The sequence below is a fragment of the Leptonychotes weddellii genome, chromosome 1 (assembly GCF_054177405.1).
Source record: "Leptonychotes weddellii isolate Sample4059 chromosome 1, ASM5417740v2, whole genome shotgun sequence".
NCBI lineage: Eukaryota > Metazoa > Chordata > Mammalia > Carnivora > Phocidae > Leptonychotes > Leptonychotes weddellii.
The window spans coordinates 47,290,138-47,308,189 of NC_138369.1; the positions used below are offsets into that span (position 1 = coordinate 47,290,138).

The following is an 18,052-nucleotide window of genomic DNA, read 5'->3' on the forward strand; positions in this document are numbered from 1 at the left end:
GACTTTCCTACCATGCAACAGACCATCAGGCGGTATCCCCCCGCCAAATGAAATGGATCTCTAAGCTCTACATAGAACACGAGGTGCAGGAATCCACTTATGCTGGTAACCATCTGTATAAATAGTTACAGCATTAGTTAGAGGGCCTGTGTTATCAGGGCATAGCTGACCCTGAACAGAACCGGCAGAGCAAATTCCCTTAAAACAAAGACCTCCAGTTCTGGTAAATAGTGGGGGCGTGGGGGTGGGGAGTCCAATTGGAACTTTATCTTAGAAAAGGAAAACAAACTCAATGCCCAAAAAACAAACAACCCAATTTAAAAATGGGCAGAAGACATGAACAGACATTTCTCCAAAGAAGACATCCAGATGGCTGACAGACACATGAAAAGATACTCAACATTACTCATCATCAGGGGAATGCAAATCAAAACCATGATGAGATACCACCTCACACCTGTCAGAATAGCTAAACTCAACAACACAGGAAACAACAGGTGTTGGCAAGGATGTGTAGAAAAAGGAACCCCTGTGCACTGTTGGTGGGAATGCAAACTGGTGCAGCCACTGTGGAAAACAGTATGGAGGTTCCTCAAAAACTTAAAAATAGAATTACTGTATGATCCAGTAATTCCCTACTGAGTATTTACCCAAAGAACACGACAACACTAATTCAAAGGGACACATGCATCCTGAAGTTTATAGCAGTACAATAGCCAAATTCCAGAAGCAGCCATCAATAGATGAATGGACAAAGAAGACATGGTATATATATACAATGGAATATTACTCAGCCATTAAAAAGAATGAAATCTTGCCATTTGCAACAACATGGATGGAGCTAGAGAGTATTATACTAAGCAAAATAAGTCAGAGAAAGACAAATACCGTATGATTTCACTCATGTGGAATTTAAGAAATAAATGAACAAAAGGAAAAAAGAGACAAACCAAGAAAGAGATTCTTTTTAAAAAAGATTTGTTTATTTATTTGAGAGAGAAAGAGAGAGAGCACACAAGCAGGGGGAGGGGCAGGGAGAGAGAGAGAGAACCCCAAGCAGGCTCCATGCTTAGCACTGAGCCCAACAGAGGGCTCAATCCCATAACCCTGAGCCGAAATCAAGTCAGATGCTTAAATGACTGAGCCACCCAGGCACCCCAAGAAACAGACTCTTAAAATACAGAGAACACACTGATGGTCACCAGAGGGGAGGAGGGGGGCGGGGGAGAGAAACCGGTGAAGGGGATTAACAGTACACTTATCATGATGAGCACTGAGTAATGTATAGAATTACTGAATCACTATATTGTACACCTGAAACGAATATAACACTTTGTTAACTACATTGGAATTAGAATTAAAAATTTAAGGGGCACCTGGGTGGCTCAGTTGGTTAAGCGGCTGCCTTCACCTCAGGTCATGATCTCATGGTCCTGGGATCGAGCCCTGAGTTGGGCTCCCTGCTTAGCAGGGAGTCTGCTTCTCTCCCTCTCTCTGCCCCTCCCCTTGCTTGTGCTCTCTCTCCCTCCCTCTCAAATAAATAAACAAAATCTTTAACAAAAAATTAAAAACTTAAAAAAACTTAATAAAAGGAAAAAGAAAAAAAAGCATACTTAGATTGAGGCTAAAAAATAAAAGTTATCAAAATAGGGGCACCTGGATCGCTCAGTCAGTTTAGCATCCGACTCTTGATTTCAGCTCAGGTCATGATCTCATGATCATGACATCAAGCCCCAAGTCTAGCTCTGCGCTAGGCATGGAGCCTGCTTGGGATTCTCTCTCCCTCTCCCTCTATCCCTCCTCTCACGCTCACACACGCCCTCTCTCTCAAAAAAAGTAATCAAAATAACTTTCTTTTACCTTGTATTTAACAAAAATTTGTTGATATTGTAAGCATACACTAATTCTTAAAAGCAATAAAAATGACTGTGTCATTTTTTTGAGGTGGGGTGATTTTTTTTTTCCTGAATGGCTGTACAAGAGCAATAAAACATGAGTCCCTCCATGTTTGCCTTTGCAAAAATATCCAAGGGCTTTATCAGCTTTAATTTTTAACCCGTTGATACCCAAATCATCCTTTCTCCACAGAGTCACTGCCCCAGACGATTTTCCTGTTTCCAGCAGTTGACGAGTTTCGCTCCACTTCGCCAGCATCAAAGGCTCTGTGTGGGAACTGAGCAGCTTTCCAACATCACTTCCACTGACTTCATGAAGTCCCACATTTTTTCCCCAAGGATGGCAATTTTACTATGCCATTTATTTGTACTGCACATGTATATTATCAGATGTTGAACCTCTGACCATCAAAGACATCCTGACAAACATCCAGTGGGCAGGGAGAGATGCTAGCTGGGAATGGATTTTACAGGTGAGGGTGAATGGTGATGAGATAAAATGTTTTACACTTACCCCACAAAACCTCCTAACAGTGACGATGACTTTTAGGCATTCAAAATGAACCTTTGAACAACATGGGTTTGAACTATGTGGGTCCACATACATGAGAATTTTTTTCTGATAAATATGGTTAAGTACTGTAAATGTATTTTCTCTTCCTTAGGATTTTCTTAATAGCATCCTCTATTCTCTAGCTTACTTTATTGTAAGAATACAGTGTATGGTACATACACATACAGAGTATGTGTTAATCAACAGTTGATGTTATCACTAAGGCTTCTGGTCAACAGCAGGCTATTAGCAGTTGAGTTTTGGGGGAGTCGGAAGTTACATGTGGATTTTCAACTGCTTGGGCAGTTAGCACACGTTGTTCAAGGGTCAACTGTACTTGCATATCCTTCGCGCTTAAGAGATACATTAGAGAAGAATGAATAGCTGTGTCTTTCAGATCCTGTTCCCCTACACCCCTCTCCTCCAACTTTGCTCCTAGCACTCCCCTTCATGCTTTTATACTTGTACTTTGCATAATGTACCCATATGCAGTATACTATTTTTTAAATTTTATTTAAATAGTATTATACCAAATGTATCCTTCTAAAACTTGCTTTCTTTTATTTGCTTAACACTATTTGTTGAGATTTATCTATATGATATGTGTTTTAGTGCTTGTTTCGTTTTTTATTTTTTTTCTTTTTAATTGAAGTACAGTTCACATATACTATTATCTTAGTTTCAGGTGTACAATATAGTGATTCGATATTTGTGTACATTACAAAATGCTCCAGGGGGCGCCCCGCCGGCTTAGTTGGTAGTGTGTGTGACTCTTGATCTTGGGGTCATGAGTTCAAGCCCCACATCAGGTATAAATATTACTTAAAAAATACATTAAAAAATGTTCATCACAACGTGTAGTCACCATTTGTCACCATATGAAGTTATTACAATATTATTGTCTATAGTCCCTATGCTGTACAAGTGCTTGATTTTTACTTCTTTCTATGTTCCATTGTCTAAATGGACTATAATTTGTATTTCTCCTATTGAGGGACATTTAGATTGCTTCCAATTTTATTTTCCTTTGCCATTCTAAACAGTTCTGCAATAAACATTCAGTACAACTTGCACACGTGTGCCAGTGTGACTCTCAAGTGTGGCCAGTGGACTGCTGTGAATCCACACCAGGCCATGACTAGATGAGCACGAAAATTAAAAGTAAACATTTAGAAAACGTTGTGGCAATTTGACATTGCTGTGACATCATATTTTTGAAAAAGGTCAATCCACAAGAGATTGGCAATTTTACAAACTGGTCCTTCACCACAGATGGTTTGAAAAGCACAGCTCTAGGGAATAACCTAGAAGAGAAATTGCTGGGTTGTAAGATGCTAGAGCATCTTCCACATTGCAGATACTATCAAACTGCTCTCCAGGGGAACTGCACCACTTTACATACTCACCTGCAGCATTTGAGAATCTCTGTTGCTCTAGAATCTGAGAATCCACCTCAACTCTTGGAGATGTCAAATGTTTAAACTGGGGATTTGACCTTTCTATCTTGCATTCTTATTGGTATTCTTTGAGCTTCCACCTAAGGGCTGAAGCTTGGGTACCCACCTTTCCCTATCAGTCCAACACCCCGGCTACTTCTCCCCATTGTGCCGATCAGGTAGTCAAAAGCCATCTCCTTGGCATTGAGGTGGAGAAGCTGGCTGGCCTCCACGAAGCGCCTTGTGATGTCCAGGGGATTGGCACCTACTAAAAGAATCATTGAAGCAACTCATTTTCCTCTCAGCACGGGGCTAATTCTTCCAGGAAAGGACCTCTGTAAATGGCCCAGGAAATAAGGGTAGAGAGAAGATCTACTCCTAGAGTAAGCAAGTATGAGGGTCTTCCCAATGGAAGGGTCTTGAGCTCTCAAGACCTGTCAGGTGGCATTTTGCTCTCTGCCCCCCTTACCCTTCTCTCTTCCTACCCATAGGCCAGGGTACTGATGCCATTAGTATGGAAAATAACATCTAGAAGGCTCTAGAAGCATCTAGAAGGCTCAATTACTGGTATGGCTTTATCTACCCTCCATGATCTTGGGGTTACACCCTTACCATGGATGGTCCTGCTGACCACTAATCAGTCCTCTCAATTTACCCCCTCCTCCTGGGTGCTGCCTCTCTCCACTTCTGCATCATTTCTACAAACTCCACCCTTCAGTACCTCTGGCCTCACACTGTTCTCCACAGCCTCTTCCAGTCTGGACTCAGCAACGCTGGGGAAATGGGAGGAAAAAGTGGAGAACAGAGAGGGGTGAGAGGATGACTCTTGAGGGGGTTGTGGGAAGGGGTTCAATTCCTACAGCAGACCCATGGCTGCCACCTATCCCCAGCATATCCTTATATACCTGTCTGGGATGGCTGTGGTGGACACACACATCAGTCTGGGCAGATCCTTCTGGGCTCAGAAAAAATGGAGAAGAATCTGGCAAGCCAGGCTTACCAGACACGGACTCCACCATGGTCTTCATCTTCAGGGTGAGCAGCTCTGTCAGCAGGTGGATAGACTGCCGCTGGAATCTGTGCAGGGTCTCCTGGCCAGAGTGTGCTAGATAGCCATGGGTGGGAGACTGGGTTAACTTGGCTGGCCCAGTGGATGTGGGCAGCAACTGTGGTGTTGGTACTGGAGGTGGCTTCTTTTGGACAGGGGCCTGCGCGGGGGCTGATTCCATGAGCACCACGGGTGGGGGTCCAATGTTGATCTCCAGGCCCATGATGTCAGACGGGGTAGGCACCATGGGGTCGGCAGTGAGCTCCTCCCAAGTGAACTCAAAGATGTTCCTGACGCCCTTAGGTACAGAAATACCTGCGTTCCGGCAACTGATGAGCAGTTTGGAGATACGGGCCAGCAGCCTGGGCGCTGAGGCTGTGTACTGCTGGTACAATTCTCGGTTGCTCTTAATGTCAGTCATGTTGCTACAGTATACATCCTGCTAGGTAATACTGTCCATCTCAGACCAGATGGACCTGCAGCTGTAGAAAGTCAGAGCCCCCTGAGAGGTGAACGAGAGTGACAGTGCTTACCTAAGGTGAAGCCTTGGAGACAGACAGAATGGAAGTGCTGAAATGGCCTTTATAGGTCATTGAGCCAGCAGGTCCTATCCAGGAAGGATAAGGAAATAATTGATCACTCCTCACACAGGAAGGCAAAGGGATGTCCCTCCTCCTTTTTCTTCCCAGAGACAGCATCAGATGAACCCACATTAGTGGGTTACTTTGGGAAGGGCCTTGGGGATGACCGGATTCCAGAAATGGTTCCAGGGACAGTCATACAAACTGAGTACCTCTTGGAGGAACCCTGGGGTGCTGGAGGAATGGAAAGGATGGGGAAGGGAGAAAGGTTCCACTGTACCTTTTACAGTTAGAGACCTGGGAGTGGAAGATCTACTTGTGGTCTATGGATAAAAACCTGCAAACACAAAAAAGATGTTTTATTGGCTCTCTGGAGGATGGGGATGGGGTAGTTCCTGGTGGCAATGCAAGGATGGGGATGCAATTATTCAGCATGTATATCCAAGGGCAGATGGAAAAGAATGAGGAGAATAAATTTTCTCAATTCAATGACTAATATTTGCCACATTTCATCAAATCAAGGTCTGATGTAATTGATTGTAAGATGCACCAACTTATAAGAAAAAAAATATCAATTTAAGATGCCATTGACTATAAGAGATATCACAATTTAAGAGATGTTAAAATGGAAAAAATGCATACCTTAAAATCAATGAACTATAATAAATATTTTCCCACTTTAATAGAACTTCTTGAGGGCTCTGAGTGCTCATCAAGTAGACATATGTGGGTTAGCAGATAAGCATACTCATGTCTGGGTCAGCTGAACAGCACTAGGTGCTATGGTGGTTTTTACCTTGACATATTTCTAGACTGTGTTTTATTCTTGTCTTCTTAATATATATAAAAAATAGACCACTGGATGAAGAGAGGGAGTGTGAAGAACAATTTGATAAGCACAAAAATGGCTGGAAAAATCCACTAGGGTTTTGTAATCAGATCTGAAAGTTTAATTTATCTGATCAAAATGAACCCTGTAAGGACATTCTTCAGTCATATATCAATACACTGACAAAAATGTAAGGTCACTTCTTGATCTTGCATTACACAAAAATGATGACTTATTTCTCTTAATTCCAGAGGGGCTTTGTGAGAACATGAGCCTCTGCAAAAGATGCTCAAGAATCCAGAACACAGGAGTGCCTGGGTGGCTCAGTCAGTTAAGCATCCAACTCTTGGTTCCAACTCAGGTCATGATCTCAGGGTTCTAGGGTTGAGCCTTGTGTCAGGCTCCACTTTCAGAGCAGAGTCTGCTTGTCCCTCTGCCTCTGCTCCTCCCTCATTCATGTGCGTGCGCACGTTCTCTCTCTTTCAAATAAATAAATAAATAAATAAAATCTTAAAAAAAAAAAAAGAATCCAGAATATGTAGGAAAGGTAGACCTAAGAGAATCACCTTTGCTGGCATTTCCATGCAGTGTAGGCCAGTTGCCCCTGTTGTTTGACTTAAATGGCCCCAAAGGCAAACTAGGAATGTGCTAGGGGCCTAGCAGTGTTGACCTCTAGAGCAGAGGAAGGACTGCTGGCCAGGGCCTCTGACAATCCTTGTTACCACAGCCTTTCCACTGTCAATTCCACCTTCCATCCTGACAACCACTCCCCACCCTGTCCATGGTGCTTTTCTCCTGCCAGACAATCTTCATTCTTTCACCTTTCAAACCGTGTCCTCTGGAGCCACCCCAAGTTCCCCCTGGGGTACACCACCCCCGTTTACAGAGCAGGTTCACAGGCACGATCTGGTGTGACCACCTGGGGTGAGATTATTATCTCTCCCATTTCCCTGATGACGGACGAGACAGAGCTCCTAGTCAGGTGGGAGTTGCCTGTGTGCAGACTCCCAGCACAGAAGCTTTCCAAACACAGTCTGATTTCCTCATAGCCCTTGAACTGCTTCTGCCCATCTATCAGCAACAAAATCTCCAAGGAACAAGAGTTCCACAGAGCAAACCCTTCTGACATCCTGGTTTCCAGATAAGTGGCTTCCTATGTCTATTTGCTGACCCCCTGGCATCTTTATTCCTTCGCTTTGGAGACTCAGAAAAATACTTCGTTTTTTAAATGATAAGTCTGTAGAACAAAGAAACCACTCAGAATCTCAGTCATCTGGGCAACCAGCCAGAGGGATCTGACCCTGACCAAGAAGGGCAGATTTTTTTTTTTTTTTTAAGCCAGGACTCAAATGAAGAGAAGACAAATACAGTCCTTGAAATGTTAACTGGTCTGAGGAAATTCTCCCCATCCCACCCCTTACCAACTCATTTCTTTTGAGGTTAATTTTGAAGATATGTCTGACAAACAGATAAGAGCTTTTTAAAGCAGTTTTATTGAGATATAATTCACATGTCATACAATGTGCCCCTTTTAAAGTGTATAATGGTTTTTAGTATATTCAAAGTTGTGCAACTGACACTACTATCTAATTTTAGAACATTTTCATCACCCCCAAAAGAAATTCATTAGCAGTCACTCCACATTCCCTCTCACTCCTAGGCACCCACTAATCTAGTTTCTCTCTATAGATTTGCCTGTTCTGGGCATTCCATATAAATGAAATCATACATTATGTTGTCTTTTGTGACTGGCTTCTTTCACTTAGCATATTTCCAAGGTTCATCCATGTTGAGCACGTATCAGTTACGTCATTCATTTTTCTGGCAGAATAATATCCCATTATGTGGATATATCACAATTTGTTGATCCATTCATTATCTGATGGGCATTTTGATTGCTTCCACTTTGGGGCTATTATGAATGGTAATACTGTGAACATTCATGTACAAGTTTTTGTGTGGACAGACGTTTTCACCACGATTCTCTTGGATGTACACCCAGGAGTGGAACAGCTAGCTGGGTCATATGGTAACTCAGTGTTTAACATTTTGAGGGACTGTCAGACTGGTTTCCAAAGTGGCCGTACCATTTTATAGCCCCACCAGCAATGTAGGAGGCTTCTAATTCCTCCATGTCCTTGTGAACACTTGTTATTATATCTTTTTGATTCTAGAGCCATTCTAGAGGGTGTGAAGTGGTATCTCATTGTGATTTTGATTTGCATTTCCCTAAAGACTAATGATGGTGAGCATCCTTTCACGTGTTTATGAACCAATTTATACCTTCTTTTGAGAAAAGTCTATTTGGCTCTAAAAGCTGTTTTTTTTTTTTTTTTTAAAGAAATGTCATTTAAAATCAAATAGTTATCATATATTTATATTTACATTTAATTATATATAAGTATTATAATAAATATAATCAACACAAATATTTGTTATATTTATAATTTATATTTACCTGTATTTTTTAAAAGATTTATTTATTTATTTTAGAGAGTGGGGTAATGGAGCAGAGGGAAAGGGAGAGAGAAACTCAAGCTGACACCGCACTGGGCAGAGCCGGGCACGGGGTTTGATCCCATGACCCTGAGATCATGACCTGCGCCGAAACCAAGAGTCGGACACTTAACCAACTGCACCACCCAGGTGCCCTGACCTGTATTTACTGCCATATGGGTTATCTCTTCAAAATTCAGCTAGAGGTGCCCATGTGACTAAATCCTGGCCTATGGGATTAAAGTGGAGCTGCTAGTTTGGCCCTGAGACATGTTTTTAAAGGAGGCTACCTTCATAGCTTGTTCTTTCCTCACAGCCCTTCTCGTTTGGGATGGATGAGATGGCTGTGGGTCCAGCAGCCATTTAGAGCCATGAAGTTACCTTGGAGAGGGAAGCCGTGCATTGAAGGTGGCCGAGCAGAGTGACAGAACCTAGGGTCCTGAGGACACAGCAGCATGCCTGCACCAGCGCTTAGCTACCTACCTCTAAACTTGTTTCACAGGAGAGAATGGGCCCCTTTGTTTAGATCTCTCTCCTTGCAGTCAAGTGTGATTCCGGACTGACCACCAGCCATGTTGGAACATCATCCCACCCTCCTTTCTATGTATCCAATTTTAATTCTGTCATTCATTTTTCCATCACTGAGACACAGGCCTTGCCCCCAAGCAGCTCAACATTTAACAGGCACATAAGACTTACAAAACTGACTTACAGACAATATAATAAGGGTCACACTACAGAAGAATGTACAAGAGCCATGAAAACCCAAAGAAAAACGTCTCACAGAAGCAGCACTGAAGATGGTTATAAAAGATGAGCAGAAGTTGCCATTCTAGGCAAAAGGAGCAGGATGTACAAGGGAGCAGAGGCATTTAAAGCACGGTGGGTTCAGAGAACTGCAAAACACATCAGTATGACTGGGGTCTCTGGGAGAGTAGTAAAGTTAGAAAAGTGGTCTCAAATCAGATCGCAAAAGGTCTTGTATGTCATGCCAAAGAATTTGCATGTGTTGTATGATCAAATATTCAAATGCATTGTCTTTAATCACTAGCTCTGTCCCACGTGGTAATTCTCATCTCTGCAATTGGACAGCAGGGGCCACGTCTTCTCTCCCTTTTATAATGTCCATATTACTAAATACAGTGCTGCTACATACTAGGAACTGAAAAACATTTGCGGCATCAAAGTCCCATGCATAGCCTAACAGACCATTGCAGATGGCCATAAGTGAAGTTTCAAGAAACACCTCCCACAAAGAAATGAAAAGATCGTGTGAGAAGTTTATAAAGCATATAGAAGATGACCACAGGCCCAGTGCCTTCTTCATTTGATTTGCTGCCTGGCTGCTCTGTCCCAAGAGGACAGATCCAAGGGGAGAAACACACAAAGCTACAATGACAAGTCAGAGTGCTCTCTGCAAGGCAGAATGGAAGCCCAGAGAAGGCAGTGTGGCTGGGCAGCTAAGAGCTCAGGCAATGTGACCTTGAGCTTGGCACTCATCTGTGTGATAATCTCAAATTTTGTGACCTTGAGCCTGGCACTTGATCTGCATGATGATCTCAAGGGCCCTAGTCCCCACCTCCCCAGACTGTGAGGATAAGTGAGATGATGCATGTACAGGGTTGGCACAATGCCTAGCACAGTTAAGTGCTCAGTGAATGTTAAATGGAAAAAGGAAATTATTTGGAGTGGTCGAAGAGGGTTGCACAATGGAAATGACAGAAACTGGCCCAGAAACCAGTTAGACTAGTGAACAAGGAGAGGAAGAGCATTCCAGGTGGTGGGCACGACACTTGCTCAGGGTGGAGGCTCTAAACTGGCAAGTTTGGGGAAGAAGCAAGCAGAGCATGCTGTGGGTTAGTGTGGAGCGAGAGGGGCAGGGAGAGACCAGCCGTGAAACAATCAGCCTGGACTTCGTTCTGCAGGGGACGGGAAAGCACAGAAGGACTGCAAGCGGAGGCGGCATCTGTATTCTAGGGAGCCCCTCCCAGGGGCTGGCAGTGCAGTGGAAGGAGTGTGAGCAGCCCAGTTGCTGGAGGGATTAGCCAAGAAGAGGGGCCACACTCACAGCACCCTGATTTCTGCCTACAGTGAAAAGGGACTCCCAGTCCTTGGTGCACCCAGAAGAGCATTTAAAAAGCACAGACACGGCGAACTGCCAGGGGTGCCGTGGAGCACAAGCACAACAGGGGTGAAAAGTGGGAAAATTCTGCACAGGCTTTGGGAAAAGCAAGGACCCGTAGTCAGAAGGAAGCTGAGGGGTGAAATCGGGTATAGGTTTAGAAGAGAAAAGGGCATCCTTCCTTCCCAAGAATATATTTTTTAGAAATACATACACCTGGGGGTGTCTGGGTGACTCAGTCGGGTAAGCATCTGCCTTCAGCTCAGGTCATGATCCCGGGGTCCTGGGATTGAGCCCTAAGTCAAGCTCCCTACTCAGCGGAGAGCCTGCTTCTCCCTCTCCCACTGCCCCTGTCTCCCTCCCCCCACCAACTTGTGCGTGTTCTCTCTCAAATGAATAAGTAAAATCTTTTTTTTTTTAATTTTTTAAAGAATATACAGTGGTATACTTAAAAACAAAATTAAACTTTGCTCTCTCAGGTCATCTGGTCCTGGCTTTCTTTACTATTATCTCTAGTTTCTGGCTCTCTGTAGTTTTAATCAGAAATGCTTTGATAAAGACAGAAAGCAGTGTAGATGTAACTGCGTGCCTGCAGTCTGTGAGCAAGCCAAGCTGTCGGCTAGGACAGGCATGAGAATAAGCCCTCGCTCGGTGCACCGAAGAAGTGGAGATGAGACTAGAAAATTAAGACACTGTGCTTTCTGTTGTTCAGTATATAAAGCATGTTCTGAACAGATGCTTGAATTCTCTAAGCAGATGAGGAAGACAGAAGGGCTGAGCTGGAGAGAGAAGTGATCTGAAGAGGAAGCAGAGTGGGGGCCACTACATACGATTAAGCTTAACTGCCTGCCACCAAGGAAGGTTTACACAGGAGACTGAAACCTCATGGTCACCCCTCATCCTGGAGGAGAATTCACTTGCAAACCACCTGCAACCTCCACCAGGGAGATTTATCAGGACGTCAAGGGCCCTTATTAAGATGGGTCTCCCGGCAAGACCCACCAAGAAACATAAAAATGATCATCCCTTTGACCCAGTGATCTCACTTCTGAAAGTAATGCCCAGGGGGACAGTTTAAAAGAGGGAGAGAAGCTACTTGGATACAGATGAATGCTGGTTGAGCCAAACAAAAAGATGCTTATGGCCTCTTCATTTCTAATAGTGAAATAATGTAGCCAGCCAACAACTGAGGAAGTGTTTAACAACAATGTAGATTAATTTGATGAACTATTAGATAGCAATTAAAAATATTGGAACAGCTCAGTTTTAAAAACATTATTTTAAAAAATGGTATGTTTACTTTGACCACACATCCCTTAAAACTTATGTAGATTATAATTGGAAGCAGAGATATAAAGCCTCTTCTAAGGTAAAGATGATTTTTGTAAATTATGAAGAAATGCTCAACATCCCTAATCATCAGGGAAATGCATATCAAAACCACGATGGGATATCATCTCACACCTGTTAGAATGACTATCATCAAAAAGACAAGAAATAACAAGTGTTGGAGAGAATGTGGAGAAATTGGAACCCTCGTACACTGTTAGTGGGAATGTAAATTGGTGCAACCACTATGGAAACCAATATGGAGGTTCCTCAAAATATTAAAAATAGAATTACTGTATGATCCAGGAATTCCACTTCTGGGTATTTATCCAATGAAAACAAAAACACCAACTGGAAAAGATATCTGCACCCCCATGTTCATTGCAGCATTATTTACAGCAGCCAAGATATGGAAGCAACCTAAGTGTCCATTGATAGATGAATGGATAAAGAAAATGTGATTCACATATATAATGGAATATTACACAGCCACAAAAAGAAGGAAATCTTGCCAGTTTCAACATGGATGGACCCTGAGGGCATTATGTTAAGTGAAATAAGTCAGACAGAGAAAGACAAATACCATATGATCTCTCTTATAAGTGGAATCTAAAAAAACCCAAAAACCCAAAAAGCTAAGCTCACAGAAACAGAGAACAGACTGGTGGTTGCCGGAGGGAGAGGATGGGGGTGGACGAAATGGGTAAAGGGAGTCAGAAACTGCAAAGTTCCAGTTATAAAATAAATAAGCCATGGGAATATAATGTGCAGCATGGTGACTATAGTTAATACTGTACTGCATATTTGAAAGTTGCTAAGAGAACAGATCTTAAAAGTTCTCATCACAAGAAAAAGAATTCTGTATGATGGTGATGGATGGTAAAATGGTGATCACTTTGTAATATATACAAATGTCAAGTCATTAGGTTGTACAACTGAAATTAGTATGTTATTATGTAAACTAAACCTCGATAAAAAAAATCAATTCATTTTTGGAAAGAAGACAATAAATCCTGGGTCCCCTGCAAAGATAGCAGTGCCGTTCTCAGACGTATTTGTGACCTGGGAGAACTGGGCTGTGAACAGGGCCTACTTTTGTGTTTCTAGTTTACATAAACAACCCTGAACAACATGTACAGAGAGGTGTGGGGCAGGGCAAGGGGCATTGAGGGGTCAAGTGTCTAAAACTACCCCCCATGTTCAAGTTCATGGAAGCTTCATTGCTGATAACGATCAGAAAGAGAAATAGAAAACAACGTACCCCAGTGAAAATGCTTACCACCAGGCAAAACTGCCACCAAGCAGGCGAGTTTTCAGAGTTAGGAAGAACGTGGCAGTTAGAAATGTGGTGGAGAAAGAAGCTGTTTAAATTGAGGTTGACAGAGAATATTTCTGACCATTCCCATCACTGGACAAACATGCACTTAATAATATGCATGTGTATATAAATGCAGCCCAGGATTTATTAAGAAACACAGTAACAGATCAATACTGGGCCTGAGTGCCAGGTTTTCATTAAAACACCTTGCTTCGTTTTTTTCCAGTTTTCCTAGACAATAATGTACACCTATTACATCATTCTCTCCCCCCGACCCCAAACGTTAAACATTAAGCTAGATGTCCATAACCTACACTAGCTAAATGCCTCACCAAGGCAGCTCACAAGGGTTGGGTGGGAGGGCCAGGGGGTTTCATTTTCTCTCACGATTTTCAGCAGGTCAACAAATTCTAATTATCATCACTTACCTTAGCCATATAGCTTTTTACAGGAACTGCTTGACATATAACTGACTTAGTTCAATGCACTGGCTGAAAAAGAAACTAAGCACATATGGCGTGGCTCCTCTATGTGGTATTAACTGTAAAGACCAGTACCCACCCCTGTTCCAAATTCTAAATTCTACTGCCTCATCTCGATGTCACAACAAGGTTAGCTGAAAACCATCCTGCAGGCTGCACTGTGGCTTTAAGAGGAAATAAACGATCCCACAAATCTTTGGCAAATGTATGGCTAAACATAGCAGCAATCTCATGTATATGGATTTAAAGTTTCTCCTTTGGGAATTTTGCAAGCAAACAAAATGATTTATTTAGCCAATTCAAAGGGACTGTATCAAAACACACAAAGGCCTAGAGGAAAGATTACAATGAAAACAAATAATTCAAAGCAATTTCTGATCCAAAACATTTCGCTTAGCTCTACAAAAAAATGAATAAGGTGTGGTCATGTTTTCACGACTCCTTGCCTCCGAGTTAAACACTGCCGTAAGAATAGCTTGCGTGCTTAATGCATGCCTGGAAGAAATGTTTATCAATCCTTTAGTTACTAAGGGAAGGGTTATGTGTAGTCAGACCCTAAAGCCTATAAAAACAGATCAGAGTTGTGCTATGCAGGACAGTAGCACTAGCCTCGTGTCTTCTAAGCATCTGAAATGTGGTTAGTATGACTAAGGAACTAAAATTGTATTAAGAACTGATATTTGAGGGGCGCCTGGGTGGCTCAGTTGGTTAGGCGACTGCCTTCGGCTCGGGTCATTATCCTGGAGTCCCGGGATCGAGTCCCACATCGGGCTCCCTGCTCGGCGGGGAGTCTGCTTCTCCCTCTGGCCCTCCTCCCTCTCGTGCTCTCTGTCTCTCATTCTCTTTCTCTCTCAAATAAATAAAATCTTTAAAAAAAAAAAAAAAAGAACTGATATTTGATTCAGTTACTGGCAAACTTGGAAAGGTTTGTGTGTTTGGAACAACTTGGGTGTGTGAATCTACTTTTTCACTGTATATTCTAAGAAATATAAATATAGACCAAGTACTCCTGATGAAAATTTAGCATCTGAATTGAGATGTCCATCAGTGCACATACCGATTTTGTAACACTTGGTGTGAAAAGAAATATAAAATATTTCAGTATTTTTAATATAATTAAATGTTGAAATATTCTGGATATACTGGATTAAATAAAGTATATCATAAAATTAATTTCACTTTTTTAATGTGGTTCCCAGAAAACTGAAAACGGCTTACATCATATTTCTATTGGGCGGTGCTGTTGCAGAGTGAAATCTGAAGTCTTGAGAATGCTGGCGCCATCTGCTGGATACACACGTACAAAACAGGCCCATGAGAAACGGTAAAACCAGAATTGCGTCAACACTTGAACTCTGGGTCTGAAAGGCAAGAGGATGTAACAACTGGGCTCCCGAAACACTAAACTACCTGTATGCTAAGACAAAATGAGAAATGTTTATATAGTCTTGAAATCCTAGAGAAAATGACTTACAGTTACTAGTCGACAGTGACCATGAGCCAACGTGCAGAGTGCTTCGCCGTCCACCTTAGGTTGGGCCATCCTGGGTGACAAAAGGTTATTTGGGGATCCCTCTCATGACCGCTGGCTCCCACAGGGCTTACTGCTGCCTGACCAGACTTCCTGTCCCTTCTCCACAAACAGCCTCTCAAGTCCTGCTTTACCTTATAACCATACCCTCTTTCCATCTTTCTCATTTGTCTGTTTTCTTCCTTCCCTTCTTCCATTTTTTTTGATTCCAGTATAACTAATAATTCTATTTTTTCTTTCTACTATTCCAATTTTTCTTTTTCTGTCTCCTCTCCCTTCGTCCTACAAGCTGTTTCAGTTGGTATTGTAGTTTTAGTTCCTATGTTTAGGTCTTCAATCCATTTTGACATTGGGTTGGTTTTGTTTATGGCCCAAGTTATGGGTCCAAATTCATTCTTTTGCGTGTGGATAGTCAGCTGTCCCAAAATCATCTGTTGAAGAAGCTATTCTTTCCCCATTGGATGGCCTTGGCACCACTGTCAAATATCAATTGACTACAGAAATATAACTTTCTTTTTGGACTCTCAGTGTTAGTCCATGGATCTAGGTGCTTATCCTGTCAGTACCAACACTGCTTTGATTCCTGTAGCTTTGTAGTAAGTCTTGAAATAGGAAGTGTGAGTCCTCCAACTTTGTTCTTTTTCAAGATTGTTTTGGATATTCTGGGTCTCTTCAATTCCATACAAATTTAGGATCAGCTTATCAATTTCTGCAAAAAGGTGGCTGGGTCAGTTGATTTAATGTATTATTTTTAAAAAGAGGTATTTGCCTGATCAGACTGACAGAATGACCCTTAGGACAGGCAACTTTACCCTTGGCACAGAGTTCAGAGGTTAAGTTTGCAAGAATTTGGGATTTTTGTCTAGTACTACTTGATATTGGAGTGACAAGACTGAGAGCAGAGGGCACTGGAGAAATCAAATTTGGAGCAAACGTGAGCCTAAACAAGCTACATTTAAGTCCCAGAACTGCCGTTTGATGCCACATGACCTTGGACAAATCGTTGACCCTTTCTGGGCTCTAGTTTGCAATCTGTAATGAGCACTCCCATCAACACCACTGAAACTATGTGGATCAGAGCCCACAGGAGTAGAGGCTCCTTCTGGCACTTGGATGATCTGCTCTAGCATGTTCTTACAGAATTCACTGGCCTGGGAGGCAGCCATTGGAGCCCTATGGGCCTGGTGGCCAACTCCCACTGCTTGTCTGGAGCTGAGAAGACACGGAGGTGCAGCAGGCAGAGGACGGGATGTATTCAGGCACAGGAAATGCTTCCGGAGCTCTGCTCACTAACTCACTGGTAGTAAAGATGAAGGGACCTCCCTGCCTCTCACTCCAGCCCAGGTCTATTTCAATTAGACTTCTGAGGTGATGTGGCTCCTGAAAGTGATGAGGGCCTACAGGGGGCACAGCAGAGAGACAGGCCCAGCTGAAAAACTAACCCTTAAGCTAAGGAGCCTCTCACTCTCTGACTCAGCGAACAGCCTCCAAATGGGCCCCAGGCACTCCACACACAATGAATGCCCATAAGGCCTGTGTGCTGACAATAAAAGTGACTTCACCTTCTACCTTTCTGGATTATGAGGTTCTCTTTCCTGGTCTTCTTTATCATTCAAATGTTATTGCTTAACAGTCCACCAGCTTCAGGGTTCCCTTGGAGACTAAACCACTTGCCCCACACAGTGTCCCCTCATTGCCACTTTGACAGGCAAACATGCCTCCTGACAGATGCTCCATCAACTGATATGGAAGCTGAATCCTTGGAACAAAGAGAGCTGCATGCTAGTATTTACAAAAGGAAAGGAATGGAACGCTTAAATCAAATAAGCCAAGGGAGTGGGTAGGAAACAGGATTACAAACCCCTCAGGGTCATATTATGACAGCTTACACATAAATCCAGACGGACAGGTCACCATATCAATCAGAAAGAAATGAACAGCCAAGTGGCCACAGAATTCCCGAAGTACCATTCACTTTCTTCCTTGCTGACAAATCCAACCTGAAGTCTGTATCATCTAGGGAAAGGACAGGAGGAGAAAGATACTATTCTGTCTCTAAGTTATATTTTCCCTAATTTGGGAGAAAAAGGCACCATCACAGTATAGACCCAAGTGAGAATGGTTTTGAAGTTCATGTCACTTGTTTATAATACGATATCATATCATCCAGAGTTTCGAAAGTGACTGTGGCGGCTTGTGGTGGCCTGCTGGGGGCGGGAGTGGATGATGTATGTGAAGAGCTGGGGTCATGGCTCTGGCCAGAGCGCTGTCCTGAGTCACTCTGTGCAGGTGCAGGTCTGTTCCATGTCTGGCTACCAAAGGTACCAGTTCTCTTTTGACCCACAAAGTAATCTGATGGTGGAGCAAACTCAGGATCTCTCTCGGCCCGGAGATCTGACTGCCTCTTCGACCAGTACCCAAAGGAAAATTCT

The 18,052-nt window shown here is 42.8% G+C and overlaps 2 protein-coding genes across 2 annotated transcripts in view; both read right to left on the reverse strand.

Moving 5' to 3' along the window:
- Positions 1-1,771: 1,771 nt before the first annotated feature.
- Positions 1,772-6,202, reverse strand: C1H3orf20 (chromosome 1 C3orf20 homolog). The gene is made up of 3 exons (XM_031039173.2): positions 5,794-6,202; positions 4,885-5,539; positions 1,772-4,152 (listed from the first exon to the last, which is right to left on the reverse strand). The coding sequence occupies exons 2-3, from the start codon at positions 5,351-5,353 to the stop codon at positions 3,986-3,988; spliced, it is 636 nt and encodes a 211-aa protein (XP_030895033.2). The 5' UTR covers positions 5,354-5,539; positions 5,794-6,202; the 3' UTR covers positions 1,772-3,985.
- Positions 6,203-14,353: 8,151 nt separating this feature from the next.
- CCDC174 (coiled-coil domain containing 174) overlaps positions 14,354-18,052 on the reverse strand; it is a 27,044-nt gene continuing 23,345 nt past the window's right edge. Inside the window, exon 11 of the mRNA XM_081822686.1 lies at positions 14,354-18,050. Coding sequence (XP_081678812.1) covers positions 17,752-18,050 — 299 coding nt within the window. The 3' untranslated portion in view covers positions 14,354-17,751. The remainder of the gene's footprint in view (positions 18,051-18,052) is intronic.

Excerpts from the sequence above, each read along its gene's own strand:
- C1H3orf20 (XM_031039173.2), bottom strand. The coding sequence starts at position 5,353 with ATGACTGACATTAAGAGCAACCGAGAATTGTACCAGCAGTACACAGCC. Across the intron at positions 4,153-4,884 it reads CATGGTGGAGTCCGTGTCTG|TAGGTGCCAATCCCCTGGAC; the intron begins GTAAGCCTGGCT and ends TGATTCTTTTAG.